At 58.8% G+C, this 11,546-nt stretch overlaps 4 protein-coding genes across 4 annotated transcripts; all 4 read left to right on the top strand.

Annotated features, from left to right (window-relative positions):
- Positions 1-863: 863 nt before the first annotated feature.
- B0H64DRAFT_4284 (uncharacterized protein) lies at positions 864-1,937 on the top strand. Its single transcript, XM_062805842.1, has one exon. The coding sequence runs from the start codon at positions 1,179-1,181 to the stop codon at positions 1,725-1,727; it is 549 nt and encodes a 182-aa protein (XP_062663498.1). The 5' UTR covers positions 864-1,178; the 3' UTR covers positions 1,728-1,937.
- Positions 1,730-5,016, top strand: B0H64DRAFT_414142 (uncharacterized protein; the record flags this gene model as incomplete). Its single annotated transcript, XM_062805013.1, has 7 exons — positions 1,730-1,751; positions 1,951-2,065; positions 2,550-2,664; position 2,763; positions 2,868-3,272; positions 3,327-3,417; positions 3,471-5,016. The coding sequence occupies 7 exons, from the start codon at positions 1,730-1,732 to the stop codon at positions 5,014-5,016; spliced, it is 2,295 nt and encodes a 764-aa protein (XP_062663497.1).
- Positions 5,017-6,265: 1,249 nt separating this feature from the next.
- On the top strand, positions 6,266-7,566 carry B0H64DRAFT_437179 (pyridoxal phosphate-dependent transferase; the record flags this gene model as incomplete). The annotated part of the gene is made up of 3 exons (XM_062806226.1): positions 6,266-6,362; positions 6,414-6,672; positions 6,738-7,566. 3 exons carry the CDS (start codon positions 6,266-6,268, stop codon positions 7,564-7,566), a joined length of 1,185 nt encoding a protein of 394 aa, XP_062663496.1.
- A 1,105-nt stretch (positions 7,567-8,671) lies between these two features.
- Positions 8,672-11,503, top strand: B0H64DRAFT_351375 (glycoside hydrolase family 37 protein). Its single transcript, XM_062801464.1, has 3 exons — positions 8,672-9,238; positions 9,316-9,975; positions 10,033-11,503. The coding sequence occupies exons 1-3, from the start codon at positions 9,060-9,062 to the stop codon at positions 11,258-11,260; spliced, it is 2,067 nt and encodes a 688-aa protein (XP_062663495.1). The 5' UTR covers positions 8,672-9,059; the 3' UTR covers positions 11,261-11,503.
- Positions 11,504-11,546: the final 43 nt, after the last annotated feature.

The following is an 11,546-nucleotide window of genomic DNA, read 5'->3' as shown; positions in this document are numbered from 1 at the left end:
ATCCCGCCGATTGCCCAATCGGGTATCCGATATTGCCAGGTGCGGAATCAGCATCAGCAGGAGAGAGGCCAAGACGGGCGGGCGAGATGTTGTTTCACCCGCTCTTCCTTCCCATCGTGCCATCCCATCCCACTCCCGATCTCACCCAGCAAGCCCGGCGGCCCGGCAGCCAGTGCGAAGAAAACACAGCCGATGTCTCTTTTTTTCCCTTTCCCTCTCTGCCCATCACCTTCCCAGACCGTCCGTCGCAGCCCTGGGACCAGACCGGGACGCTGACCAAGCCCCTCGGATTTAAGTTTGGCAAAACCCGACGCCGGTCTCAAATGGAGCCGCCCCCCCCCCCTCCCCCTTCCGTGACACAATACACAGTATGTATGTACAGATCCCGTTCGAGGGGGCCATCATCTCGAAGGGGAAGGAAACAACAATCCCCTCTCTCCTCCAGCCACCGCTTCCAGCCTCGCGCACGCCAAGACGTCCAAAAAAAAAAGCGGCAGATGTGTCAAAAATACCCTCCCTCAGTTCAGTTCAGGTTGCTCCAATGTGACCTGTGCCGCACCTGAAAAGGAGAGAGCGCCTGTGGCCCGTAAGCCCGGCCTCAAGAAACCCCCCATCGTTACATAGTCAATAGTACACTTCGTAGGCCCGATAACTACTGTGGAGATACTTGTCCAGTGATACAGTGGCCAAGTGCAGCAGCGGGCGTCCACCCCCGTCCCGCCTGCCTACCTGCCTCCCTCCTCCTCCTGCTTGCCGCCCCCGGAGATATCATATCACACACACGGCAGCCGGCACGCGCAAGTGAGGCCCTCGGCCCGGGAAGCGAACAAACATCTCTGTTTCGGGTAACCGCATTGGGGGGTGCTTTGCTTACAGACTTGGCTTTTTTTTCCTTGCCTGCCGGGGAAGGGGACCCGGGACCCGGGGAATGCCGCGACCGACGAGTGCCGATGCGGCCTGGGGGCGGCGGTTCTCCTGCACACACACACACACACACACACACACACAGACGCGCGCGCGCGCACTCGCCGCACAGACAAAGAAAAGCTGGGGAAAAGTACCGAGGCGAAAAGGGGCACGGTGAGGGATGCGGAATCGGGTTGTGGCGGTAGTCACGATGTCGCCGGCGCCATGGTGCCGTGTCGCTAGTCTACAAATACAGAGATCCTCTTCCGAGGATGGCGAGGAGGGGGCCGGGTTTGGGGCGGGCGATCTTCCCATTCAGTGTTGCTGCTGCAAGAGCTCAACGCTCACTTGTCTCTCTCTCTCTCTGCTGCTGCTCGATTGACGCACGCAGGGTCTGCGGTGCAACGGTTTCACCCCATGCGGTACCACCGGGGCAAATGTGCCGGGCCAGGTACCCATGGACCATGGGCCAGGAGCTGGCGGTCTGTTTGTCAAGCTCTGCTGGTCAGCAGTTTGAAGGGCCCCTGGGGGCCCTCTCTTCACGGCGGACGGCGCGGAAAGGGTGCTGTCACTTCCCACCAGTTCCCTTGCCGTCGCGAGGCCTATCACGGACTAGCCGGGTCTCAATGAGAGGGAGATCTCCAGACCCCGCATTGGCTGGGCCGCAGGGTGGTTGCGTGGCCGTGTGGATGTCTTCTTGTACTGCACTGTGTGTAGCGTGTGGTTCATTGTGTTCTCCCGCTTCATTAGGTAACCGGGCGTCCCTCCCAGGTGTCCTCTCCCGAGATGCAAAGAGAGGCCAGTCCCGAGTGTGGGATTGAGAATGGCAACCGTTCAAGGTCCCGGTGCCCGGGATATCGCAAGGGTTTGGGCTGCAGGCGCGCCATCCTCAACACACCCCCACTGCATTCTTGGCAAGCAGTGATTGGGGACGCTGGGAATCGTCATTTGGTGGGAAGCAAAATCCGAGATTTGTTGCTGTGATACAATAAGGGTCGCAAGCAGGGGGCCTGGCCGATTTGGGGCTGGACTCGGCTTTCACAGCAAACCTGGCGCGAAGCTGCCTCCGCTTTCTTCAGACGCCACCGCTGCCCTCCTGGAACCACAACTGCTGCAACGTCCCGCCGTGCCGCCGGGATCGACCTGACAGAGCCTCGACGTCCATTCTCGGTCTGGGAAGTCCATCTCGGATCCGTTCTTTTTCTTCAACCGGCAGCGACCAGAACCACGCAAGGGCGACATGGCCTCAAACGCTGCGGCAGTCGTGTCTTGCGGCGAGTGCAAACGGCGCAAGCAAAAGGTAAACGACCGCGAATGACCTGAGACCCACACCGCCACAAGGGCGACGGGCGGAAGAACGGGCGGGCTCTTACACAGAACGCTCTGGCTGACAGCTCAATCCAGTGCGACCGCAAGTTTCCTTGCAATCATTGCTTGAAGCGAGGAGTGTCCCACCTCTGCCGGTTTGCATCGAAACCTGCTGGCCTCAAGGCCAGAGATGACGGTTCAAATGACGGCCAGCCAAGGTTAGGCTCATGAGCCCGAATCCTTCGCGTCGCTGCTAACCGGTGACTCTACCGTTCTATCAGGGCATCCAGGAAGCGCAGTCTCGACAGCTCAGACAAAGGTGCGCCGTCCGACAGAGACTCGGATCACGATGACTCGGGCTCGGATATCGACGTGAGCGGCGCCTTGAATGGGCTAGGTTACCTCCCCCATCATCACCACTTAGTGCTAGGCCAGGGCCCTGGCCCGAAGGTAAAGTGACGCGCGCCGTGGCGGAGAGGCGCGAACCCCCCTTACTAACAGCCCAGCAGGCAGTCAGGGATATCGTGGAGGAAAGTGATGAAGAACAGTGTGATGAGCTCAAAGACGCCCTGCGGCTGATGCCGGAAAAGCGGTACACCGGTAATTCCAACCCTCCTATCCCACCAACGTTTTGCTGGTGCTGACCGGCGCAGATTGCCTCGTCGACAACTGGCTGAACGGCGCAAATCATCAGTATTACGCCTTGTACCCGCCCGAATTCAGGACTCAGTACGACGGCTGGTGGGCGACTCCGCGAAACAAGGTGACGCCGGAACTCACGAGCCTGATCCTGCGCGTTTGCGCATGCTCCCTCCATTTCATCATCGACGACAACGTCAGAGTGAGACTTGAAACCGACCTTGACACGGACGTCCTGACGTTCGCGGACCGCATGCACGCTGCGGCCCAGAAGCTCGGCGCCAGCATTCCCCTAGGGAAAGGCGGCCTCGTTCACGTTCAGCAGCTGTTCCTTACGGCATTCTGGTTCAAGTCGGCTGAGAAATGGGCGGAGGCCTGGAATGCTTTGAGCCGGGCCATCCCCGCCGCGAACGAGATAGGTAATACTCGACAATCTCGGCGCTCTGAAACCATGTCAGGCTGACGTAGTACAGGTCTGCACCAAGATTCCTCCTCTGAGGGTATGTCGGAATATGACCGCGAGATGAGGAGGCGCATGTGGGTTATCTTGTATCTGTGGGATTTGTAAGTGTCATGAGTGCCCCTGCCTATAAAGATGGCGTGTTAACGTTGTTCAGCGCGTTGGGTTCCATGCTATCTCGCCCGTTCATGATCGACCGCGCCCACAGTACAGTCGTGATGCCGACCCTAACTCTCGAGAACAACCGAGAGCGGCCCGACCAGCCTTCACAATTCCGCCACATGAACCTCCACTGCCAGCTGTGCATCGACTTAGCCGCGGTGTTGGCGAAGGACTCGGATTCCGAGACAGGTAAGGCAGAAGCAGCCCAACGGATGCAGGGCGCGGTGGAGAATTGGTTCGCGAAGCTCCCGGCCGAATACGCCGTGAAGTCACCCGAGACGCGATGGGACCGCGAGTTTGATTGGGTCGTGTTTCAACGCCGGTATCTGCACCTGATCGGATACATGGGTTTGTTCAGTCAGCTGAAGCCCTTCCTCACGCGGAGCTCGGCGAAACCCATGTCGGAACTCGAATCGAAGCTTCGAGAGGCCGGCGTCGATGCGGCGCTGGGCCTCATGGATGTGTCGTGGAAGCTTTTCGAAAACCTGGCCTCGGTGGGGGCCAAGTTCCATTATGCCATCTTTTGCATTTTCGACGCAGCAACCGTTATGTGTTCCGCATTCCTCCAGGACGAGGCCCGCAACCTCCCGCAGCGGGAGACGGTCCTCGAGGCCGTCAAGAAATCCTTGGGCATGCTCGCAGAGGTTTCTCCCGAGTCCAAGACGACGGCAGCGCTATACCGCATCCTCAAAGACCTCCTTACCAAACTGCCGCTGAGCACCAGAGAGCAAGGGGTGACTGGGGCGGCAAAACGGGTGAAGAACGAGAGGTCTACGCCGCCCAGCGACCGAGCTCTCGCAATGAAGTCCCCGAGCGTTCCCTCGTCGCAGCGTACCCGACCGGAAGGTCGTCGGAATCACAAACCCCGGCACCGCTCCAGCAGCGCCAGCTCCAACAGCGATTCCACGATGGATTCGTCCAAGTTCCAGCCACGCAGCGAGAGCTCCGTGTCGGTACCTGACAGCTGTCGGTCGATAAATCCCCGAGTATCATCGGAAGTTCAGCCACAGCCTAGGTCCGTCGTTCCATCGAATGGTGTGGCGCCGGCGGCTGGTCTTTCGTCTTCTAGCAACTTCGTGCCGGTCCACCCGGCGTACCCGGGAGCAACGGGCAGCTTCATGCCGGCGACAAACACCATGCCGGCGGCCGTCTACATGCCACCAGAGGCATACAACCCCGGTCCCGGGTACGTGCAGGAGCCCGGGTTTCAATACCCGTCGCAGAGTCCCGTGGATGCGCTTCCCTTCAGCCAGCCCGGTTGGCAGCCACCCCAGGCGATTGAAGGCCTGGGCAGCAATGTGCCGATGTACCAAAACGGCGGCCTTCCCGGATTCGACAGCTCGCCACCCCCGCAACAGCCCGCGTTGCTCGAATATTGGGGTTGGCAGGGCCTCGGACTTGGCCATCCCTCGACTTGGCCCGTGCCGCTTCCGGATCAAAGCGGGATGCGGCAGCACTACGTCGACCTGCCTGGGGGGTTTGACGGCCGGGGGATGTTGAATGATTGCGGGGAGAGCGCGAGCACCGATCTGAGTCGGTGACGGCCGACGACTGACATCTGTAATCTGATTGTTGGTTGATGATTCCCATGAAGAGTAGTTGGAGGTGTCGTCGGTTTACCGGATTTGGTAATTTTGTTGGAGGCTCGCCTCGCTGGGGTTCTTCGGTGGTTGTGCAACAGGCGCTGAAGGCCATATCTCGCTTGGGGTTGGACCCTGAGAAGGTCTTAATTGCTTAACCCGTATCAGTCAAAAGAAGGAAAATCAGTCAGCTTTGGGATTGTCAGGGTTTCATACGTTTTATGGGTCCGCGTTCATGCTCCCTTTTCACCTTGAGCTTGCGCAATTGTTAGGTAGAAGGGGGCTAAATCGAAAGGTGCGAGAAGTGCGAGGGAGGAACTACTTATATCACCTGCAGCTGTGTTCCCCGAAACGAGAACCAGTCGCCGAAGTTCCTAATTCTTAGTCACCTCCTGTCCCCTGAGGCCCCGAAAACCGTCGGACTCGGATTTGTGGCAACGGCCTGCATCACATCTGGGCGAGGGGGAGCTTTTTCGTAACACAGCTGGAACGCAACAGCGCTAAGATTGGGATCCCGGGGATTGGGAATTCTCACGACCAGTCCATGGACGATTTCTGATCCGGTGGCTTGGAAGTGTCTCGCCGTATTGCTGGTTTGCTGCCACGTGCGAACGGCTCGCTTGCTGTGCGCGTGGGTGACAGTATTGCCTGTCCCTCGTGGACGAGAAAGAGAGTGAGCGGGATCGGCTCAATCGGGAAGCCAATCTCAGTGGGTCACTGCACCAAAGCACATCGGAAATCTTTGCAGTCTTTGCCCACGCGGGTGGGTCGCGCCTTGGTGCTAGGAAGGTGCCAGACCGCAGTTCCTTTCGTCGGGTAGTCACCGCCCGGTGGCCCTTCCATGTTCGAGGGCTTTCGACTGGCTCCTATCAAATGTGGCGGTCTCGACCTGGTCGGTTGGTGAGAACAACCCCGCCGTGCCTGCCCCGCGAGGATCTGCCCTCCTGCCGTCCGCGTCCCGGGTCCGGTAATCGTCGGCCGCCGCTGCCCTCCACCGAACTCCAAATCCTTATCTTACATTAGTTGCGGTGCAATGCAACTCTGGAGAAGAGTCACGCCGGCTACGGTAAGTTGGAGAAATGCTGCAATACGTTGTCCACTCCGCACTTTGTCTGTCAGAGACAGCCCAAGAAGGGCATTATATTTGCGGTCGCTGTCTCCCCTCACCTCTAAAGTTTCCTTTGTAACATCGGCATCGCGACCTTTAAAAATGGCATCATCAAACGGAAATACAATCGACACCTCAACGGCCCCGAAGCACAATGCCTGGATCGGCAGTGCTGGGGCCGCCGGCCATGATCTCAGGAGTTAGTGCCGGTGAACCCCTCTCCCTCAGTTCCGTGGCTGACTCCAAAAAGGCGACACCATGACCACGCCGACGGCATCTATGCTAGCCGCGATTCAATCGTGCTCTCTCCTGGATAGCGTATTCAACGAGGACGCCACGACGATAGAGCTGGAGAGCCACTGTGCCGCTCTGACCGGCAAGGAAGCTGGCCTGTTCGTCTTGTCGGGAACGATGGGGAATCAGTTGGCCTTAAGGTCTCTGTTGACGCAACCTCCACACGGCGTCTTGTGTGACCATCGTTCCCATATTGTTAAATATGAGGCTGGAGGGTAAGCGCCCGTTGAGAGTCCTGTGCGTGCTGCTTCACCAAAGCCCCTACTGACCCGCCTCACAGCGTTTCGTCCCTGACGGGCGCCATGGTTAAGGCCGTCGCGCCCAAGAACGGTGTCTATCTTACACTAGAAGACATCAAAGCAAATATCTATCTTGACGACGACGTGCATACGTGCCCCACCCGCGTCATCAGTCTAGAAAACACACTCAATGGCATGATTATGCCTTTGGAGGAGGTTCAGCGCATCTCAGCCTTTGCTCGCGAGCACGGCGTCAAGATGCACTGCGATGGCGCTCGGCTCTGGGAGGTCGCAGCGTCGGGTGCGGGCAGCTTGGTCGAGTTCGCCTCGTGCTTTGACACGGTGACGCTCTGCTTTTCCAAGGGCCTCGGCGCGCCGATCGGGAGCATCCTGCTCGGCAATAAGGACGTGATCAAGCATGCGCGCTGGGTGAGGAAGTCCATTGGCGGCGGATTGCGCCAGTCAGGTGTTGTCACCGCTGCCGCTCGTGTTGCGGTCGACGAGACCTTTGGGAAGGGGCCCAACGGCGAGGGCGGCCTGTTGAAGAACACGCATACCCTCGCACAAGAGGTGGCCAAGATGTGGACAGATCTCGGCGGCAAGCTTGTTCATCCAGTGCATACCAACATGGTCTGGGTCGACCTGGAGGACGCCGATTGCCCCAGCGCCAGGTTCGAGGAGCTCGGGGAGGAGGCCGGCCTTAAGCTCATGGGCGGCAGGATGATCATGCATTACCAGATCTACGAGCGGCGGGACATTGTTGTGCCGAAACTGGCACACATCTTCAAGGTAGTGTTTGATAGCAAGACGAAGGGCGGTGCGAGATCTCAAGTCAAGGATGGAGAGACGTCCATGTATCGCTCACAATAGCCAGGACAAGTTCATCCTTGCCTCAAGACAAATGCCGACGAGAGTGAACGACCCACGGATGCGCCCTTGACCACAAAAGAAGACGCTGATGAACCCCGAGTCCCCGACATTCCGGGGTTTCCGGCGTGACCGAGCCGTTGTTGACATCCGCATCAAACCTCTCAACTACCGTGATGAGGGTGAGCAGATGGGCCCAGAGCACTATCCCTTGATAGACCTAACGGCCCCGCCATGCAGCGAAGAAGGGCCGAACGCTGCGGGCCGAGAGGTCTCCATGACTCGGCGTCAGCCGTTAGTGAAGTGGCCCACACCAGGAGGCTGGGGCGCACGAATGTCGGAGCTGTAACACACCAATACTCTAATTACACGACTCTCCTACGCATTGCATAGGAAAGGTGATGCTTAAGAATACATCATCGTGGCTCGGGGATCTGGATGGGGGCGACAGTAGACACGTGCTACCTTGAGATCGAACAAACCAAGGTGGCACAAAGCCAATGAAAGTAGTCACCGCCACTGGCATCGTTAGCCCAGCCGTCCCCGGCCATCAGTTCATCGCAAGTTTTCGGAGTTACGCGGTGACCCACGAAACTTGTTGGGAAATGCAAAAGCTCGGAACCAGGATGCTGGAATTGGCTGGGGAAAACGGGCCATTGCCGGCTGGGGAAACCTCGAGTTGCCCCGCACAACCCCTGTATGTCCCGCACCGGGCCTGGCTTGACGTCACTCAAACCTGGGGATTTCAGCGAATCGAGGCGCCGGATTCGGGGCGATGCCGGGGGTTTTGCTTGGTGGCTGCGGGGAATGCAACTCCAACACCGAAATTCTCGGCCCTCCCTCGAGCCTTCTTTCCTCCCGCTCGCATATTCTCGACCAGATGCAGTTATGAGAAGGTGCGAGGGGACTCAGGGGAAGCAATTGAGTTGGGTTACGCAATTATCATCGTCCTCAAAAAACGCGAAACTAGCGCATAGTTAGGTAGAAACTGGGAATTCTCACACAATCCCTAAAACGGCGATGCTTGCTTTTCGGCTCCGAATCCGTTTACAAACAAAAAGTTGGAGAAAGTGACCATTGTGATCAACTCCCAGGCACCCCTCGGACAGGGAGACCAGCCCAGCCCTCCCCGGATCCAGGCGTCACCCCAGTACCACCTTACGTATTCAACACTGAGCTGCAGCTTGCTGCAAGCAGGGTTGCACGTGCGACTTCTTGGTTCGCATCGAAAGGGTTCGCCAAAGCTTCGTTTCCCTCCCGAGAGCTCTCTCGGGACTAAGACGGCGTGCCTTCCGTCCGCTCCCAAAGCCCGATGACGCCGGCTCTGTGGATTTTCCCCTCTCTTTCTTGGCCAGCCAGGTGGATAGAGGGCCTCTCTCGCTAAATAGCCCGAAGTCCCCCTTGTTACCATCCCTACTCTCGTTCTCTCCCAATTCCTAGAGGGTTGTTTTGTTTGTACCTAGTCAAGGTGACCACCACGTGTCGAGAGTTACACCATGGCGTTCCGAGATCTTGCGATCGCGGCACTCGCCGGTCTCATCCCAAGCGCTTCGGCGCTGTACATCAATGGCTCCGTCACAGCACCGTGCGACTCGCCGTTATACTGCCAGGGAGAAATCCTGAAGGCCATCGAGTTAGCCCGGCCGTTCTCAGATTCCAAGACATTCGTGGATATGTAAGTTTCACTAGGCTCCTTAGACATTGGCCTATCCGCGGTGAGACATAGACTGACTCAGACACTTCCTTACATAGGCCAACGATCAAGCCGCTGGACGAAGTGATTGCAGCCTTTAGCCGGTTGGGTCAGCCATTGTCCAATAATTCGGAGCTCACTGCCTTCCTGGCTGAGAACTTCGCCCCAGCCGGCGGCGAGCTCGAGGAGGTGCCTACCAGCGAGCTCGAGACGGATCCGAGCTTCCTCGACAAGCTCGAAAATGTCGACATTAAAGAGTTCGTCGGGAAGGTGATCGACATCTGGCCCGACCTGACCAGGCGCTATGCCGGCGCGGGCAACTGCTCTGAGTGCGCCAACAGCTTCATCCCGGTGAACCGTACGTTCGTCGTGGCTGGTGGCCGCTTCCGCGAGCCCTACTACTGGGACTCGTATTGGATTCTCGAGGGCCTGCTGCGCACCGGGGGTGCATTCACCCAGATCTCCAAGAACATGATCGAGAACTTCCTCGACTTTGTGGAGACGATTGGCTTCGTTCCCAACGGCGCCAGGATTTACTACTTGAACAGGTCTCAGCCTCCTCTTTTGACGCTGATGGTCAAGACCTACGTCGACTATACCAACGACACCAGCATTCTGGAGAGGGCCCTGCCACTGCTGGTCAAGGAGCACGAGTTCTGGACCAACAACCGGACCGTGTCCATCACCGCCACCGACGGCAAGGAGTACACTTTGAATAGGTAGGCAAACCGAACGAGACGCACCTTGATGACCATTGGCTTATACTTGTGTTCCAGATACTCCGTCAACAACAACCAGCCGCGCCCCGAGTCGTACCGGGAAGACTATGTCACGGCCACGAACACGTCCTACTACGCGGAGTCGGGTATCATATATCCCGTCAAGACCCCTCTCAACGAGACGGAAAAGGCCGAGCTGTACTCCAACCTGGCTAGCGGCGCCGAGTCCGGCTGGGACTACACGGCCCGGTGGCTTCGAACCCCCAACGATGCGGCGAGAGACGTCTACTTCCCCCTCCGCTCGCTCAACGTCCGCAGCATAGTATCCGTCGACCTCAACTCGATTCTCTACCAAAACGAGGTGATCATCTCCGAGTACCTCGAGCAAGCCGGCAACTCCTCCGAGGCGAAGCGCTTCGCGGATGCCGCCGAGCAGCGCAGCGAGGCCATGTACGCGCTCATGTGGAATGCCACGCACTGGTCCTACTTCGACTACAACCTCACCGACAATTCGCAGCGTGTCTTCGTCCCCGAAGACGCCGACACCGCGCCCAGCGACCAAACCGCCGCCCCGCCCGGCCAGCAGGTCCTGTTCGACATCGCGCAGCTGTACCCCTTCTGGACAGGCGCAGCCCCCGCCAGCCTCAAGGCCAACCCGCTCGCCGTGCAGAACGCCTACGCGCGCGTGGCGCGCCTACTCGACACCAAAGCGGGCGCCATCGCCGCGACCAACTTCCGCACGGGGCAGCAGTGGGACCAGCCGAACGTGTGGCCACCCCTCCAACACATCCTGATGAAGGGCCTGCTCAACACGCCCGCGACGTTCGGCACGGAGGACCCCGCCTACGCCCACACGCAGGACCTCGCCCTGCGGCTCGCCCAGCGCTACCTGGACTCGACCTTCTGCACGTGGTACGCGACGGGCGGCTCGACCAGCGCCACGCCCCAGCTGCAGGGCGCCGCCCCGGGCGCCAGGGGAACCATGTTTGAAAAGTACGCCGACGACGCTACCAACGTCGCCGGCGGCGGCGGCGAGTACGAGGTCGTCGAGGGCTTTGGCTGGACCAACGGCGTCCTGATCTGGGCGGCTGACGTCTTTGGCGACCGCCTCGCTCGCCCGGACTGTGGTGACATCACCGCGGCGCATACCCATTCTAGCGAGAAGCGGGCTGTATCTGACGATGTGGCTGGTGTTGCTGGGGTGCGGCGTGGGAGGAGGGCGGTGGAGCTGGATCCGTGGGATGCCGCGTGGACGAAGATGTTTGGGCGGAGGAAGTTGAAATAGAGAGATAGAGAGAGGGTGGGTGGGTGGAAGCGGTGGTTGAATTGAGCGGAGTTGAGTGGGTTGGTTGGTGATAATGGTGTTCAAGACTGGAGGGATATATTCCTACCTATAGTAGTGGCCTTAGTGTTTAGTACCGGCGAGCCTGGGTGGTCTGGAGCTGCGCCTATGCGTGGCTTCGAAGCTGCCTGGGTGGGTTGCGTCGCATCCGTATGATACCTACCTAATGAATGACCTTGGCTTTTGCTTTCGCACATAGAGTACCTCGGTACTGGTGAATAATATCGGT

The sequence above is a fragment of the Chaetomium fimeti genome (genome assembly GCF_033439085.1).
Source record: "Chaetomium fimeti strain CBS 168.71 chromosome Unknown B0H64scaffold_1, whole genome shotgun sequence".
Lineage (NCBI taxonomy): Eukaryota > Fungi > Ascomycota > Sordariomycetes > Sordariales > Chaetomiaceae > Chaetomium > Chaetomium fimeti.
Note: the sequence above shows the minus strand (reverse complement) of the source record. Positions and strands in the feature narration are given on the sequence as shown.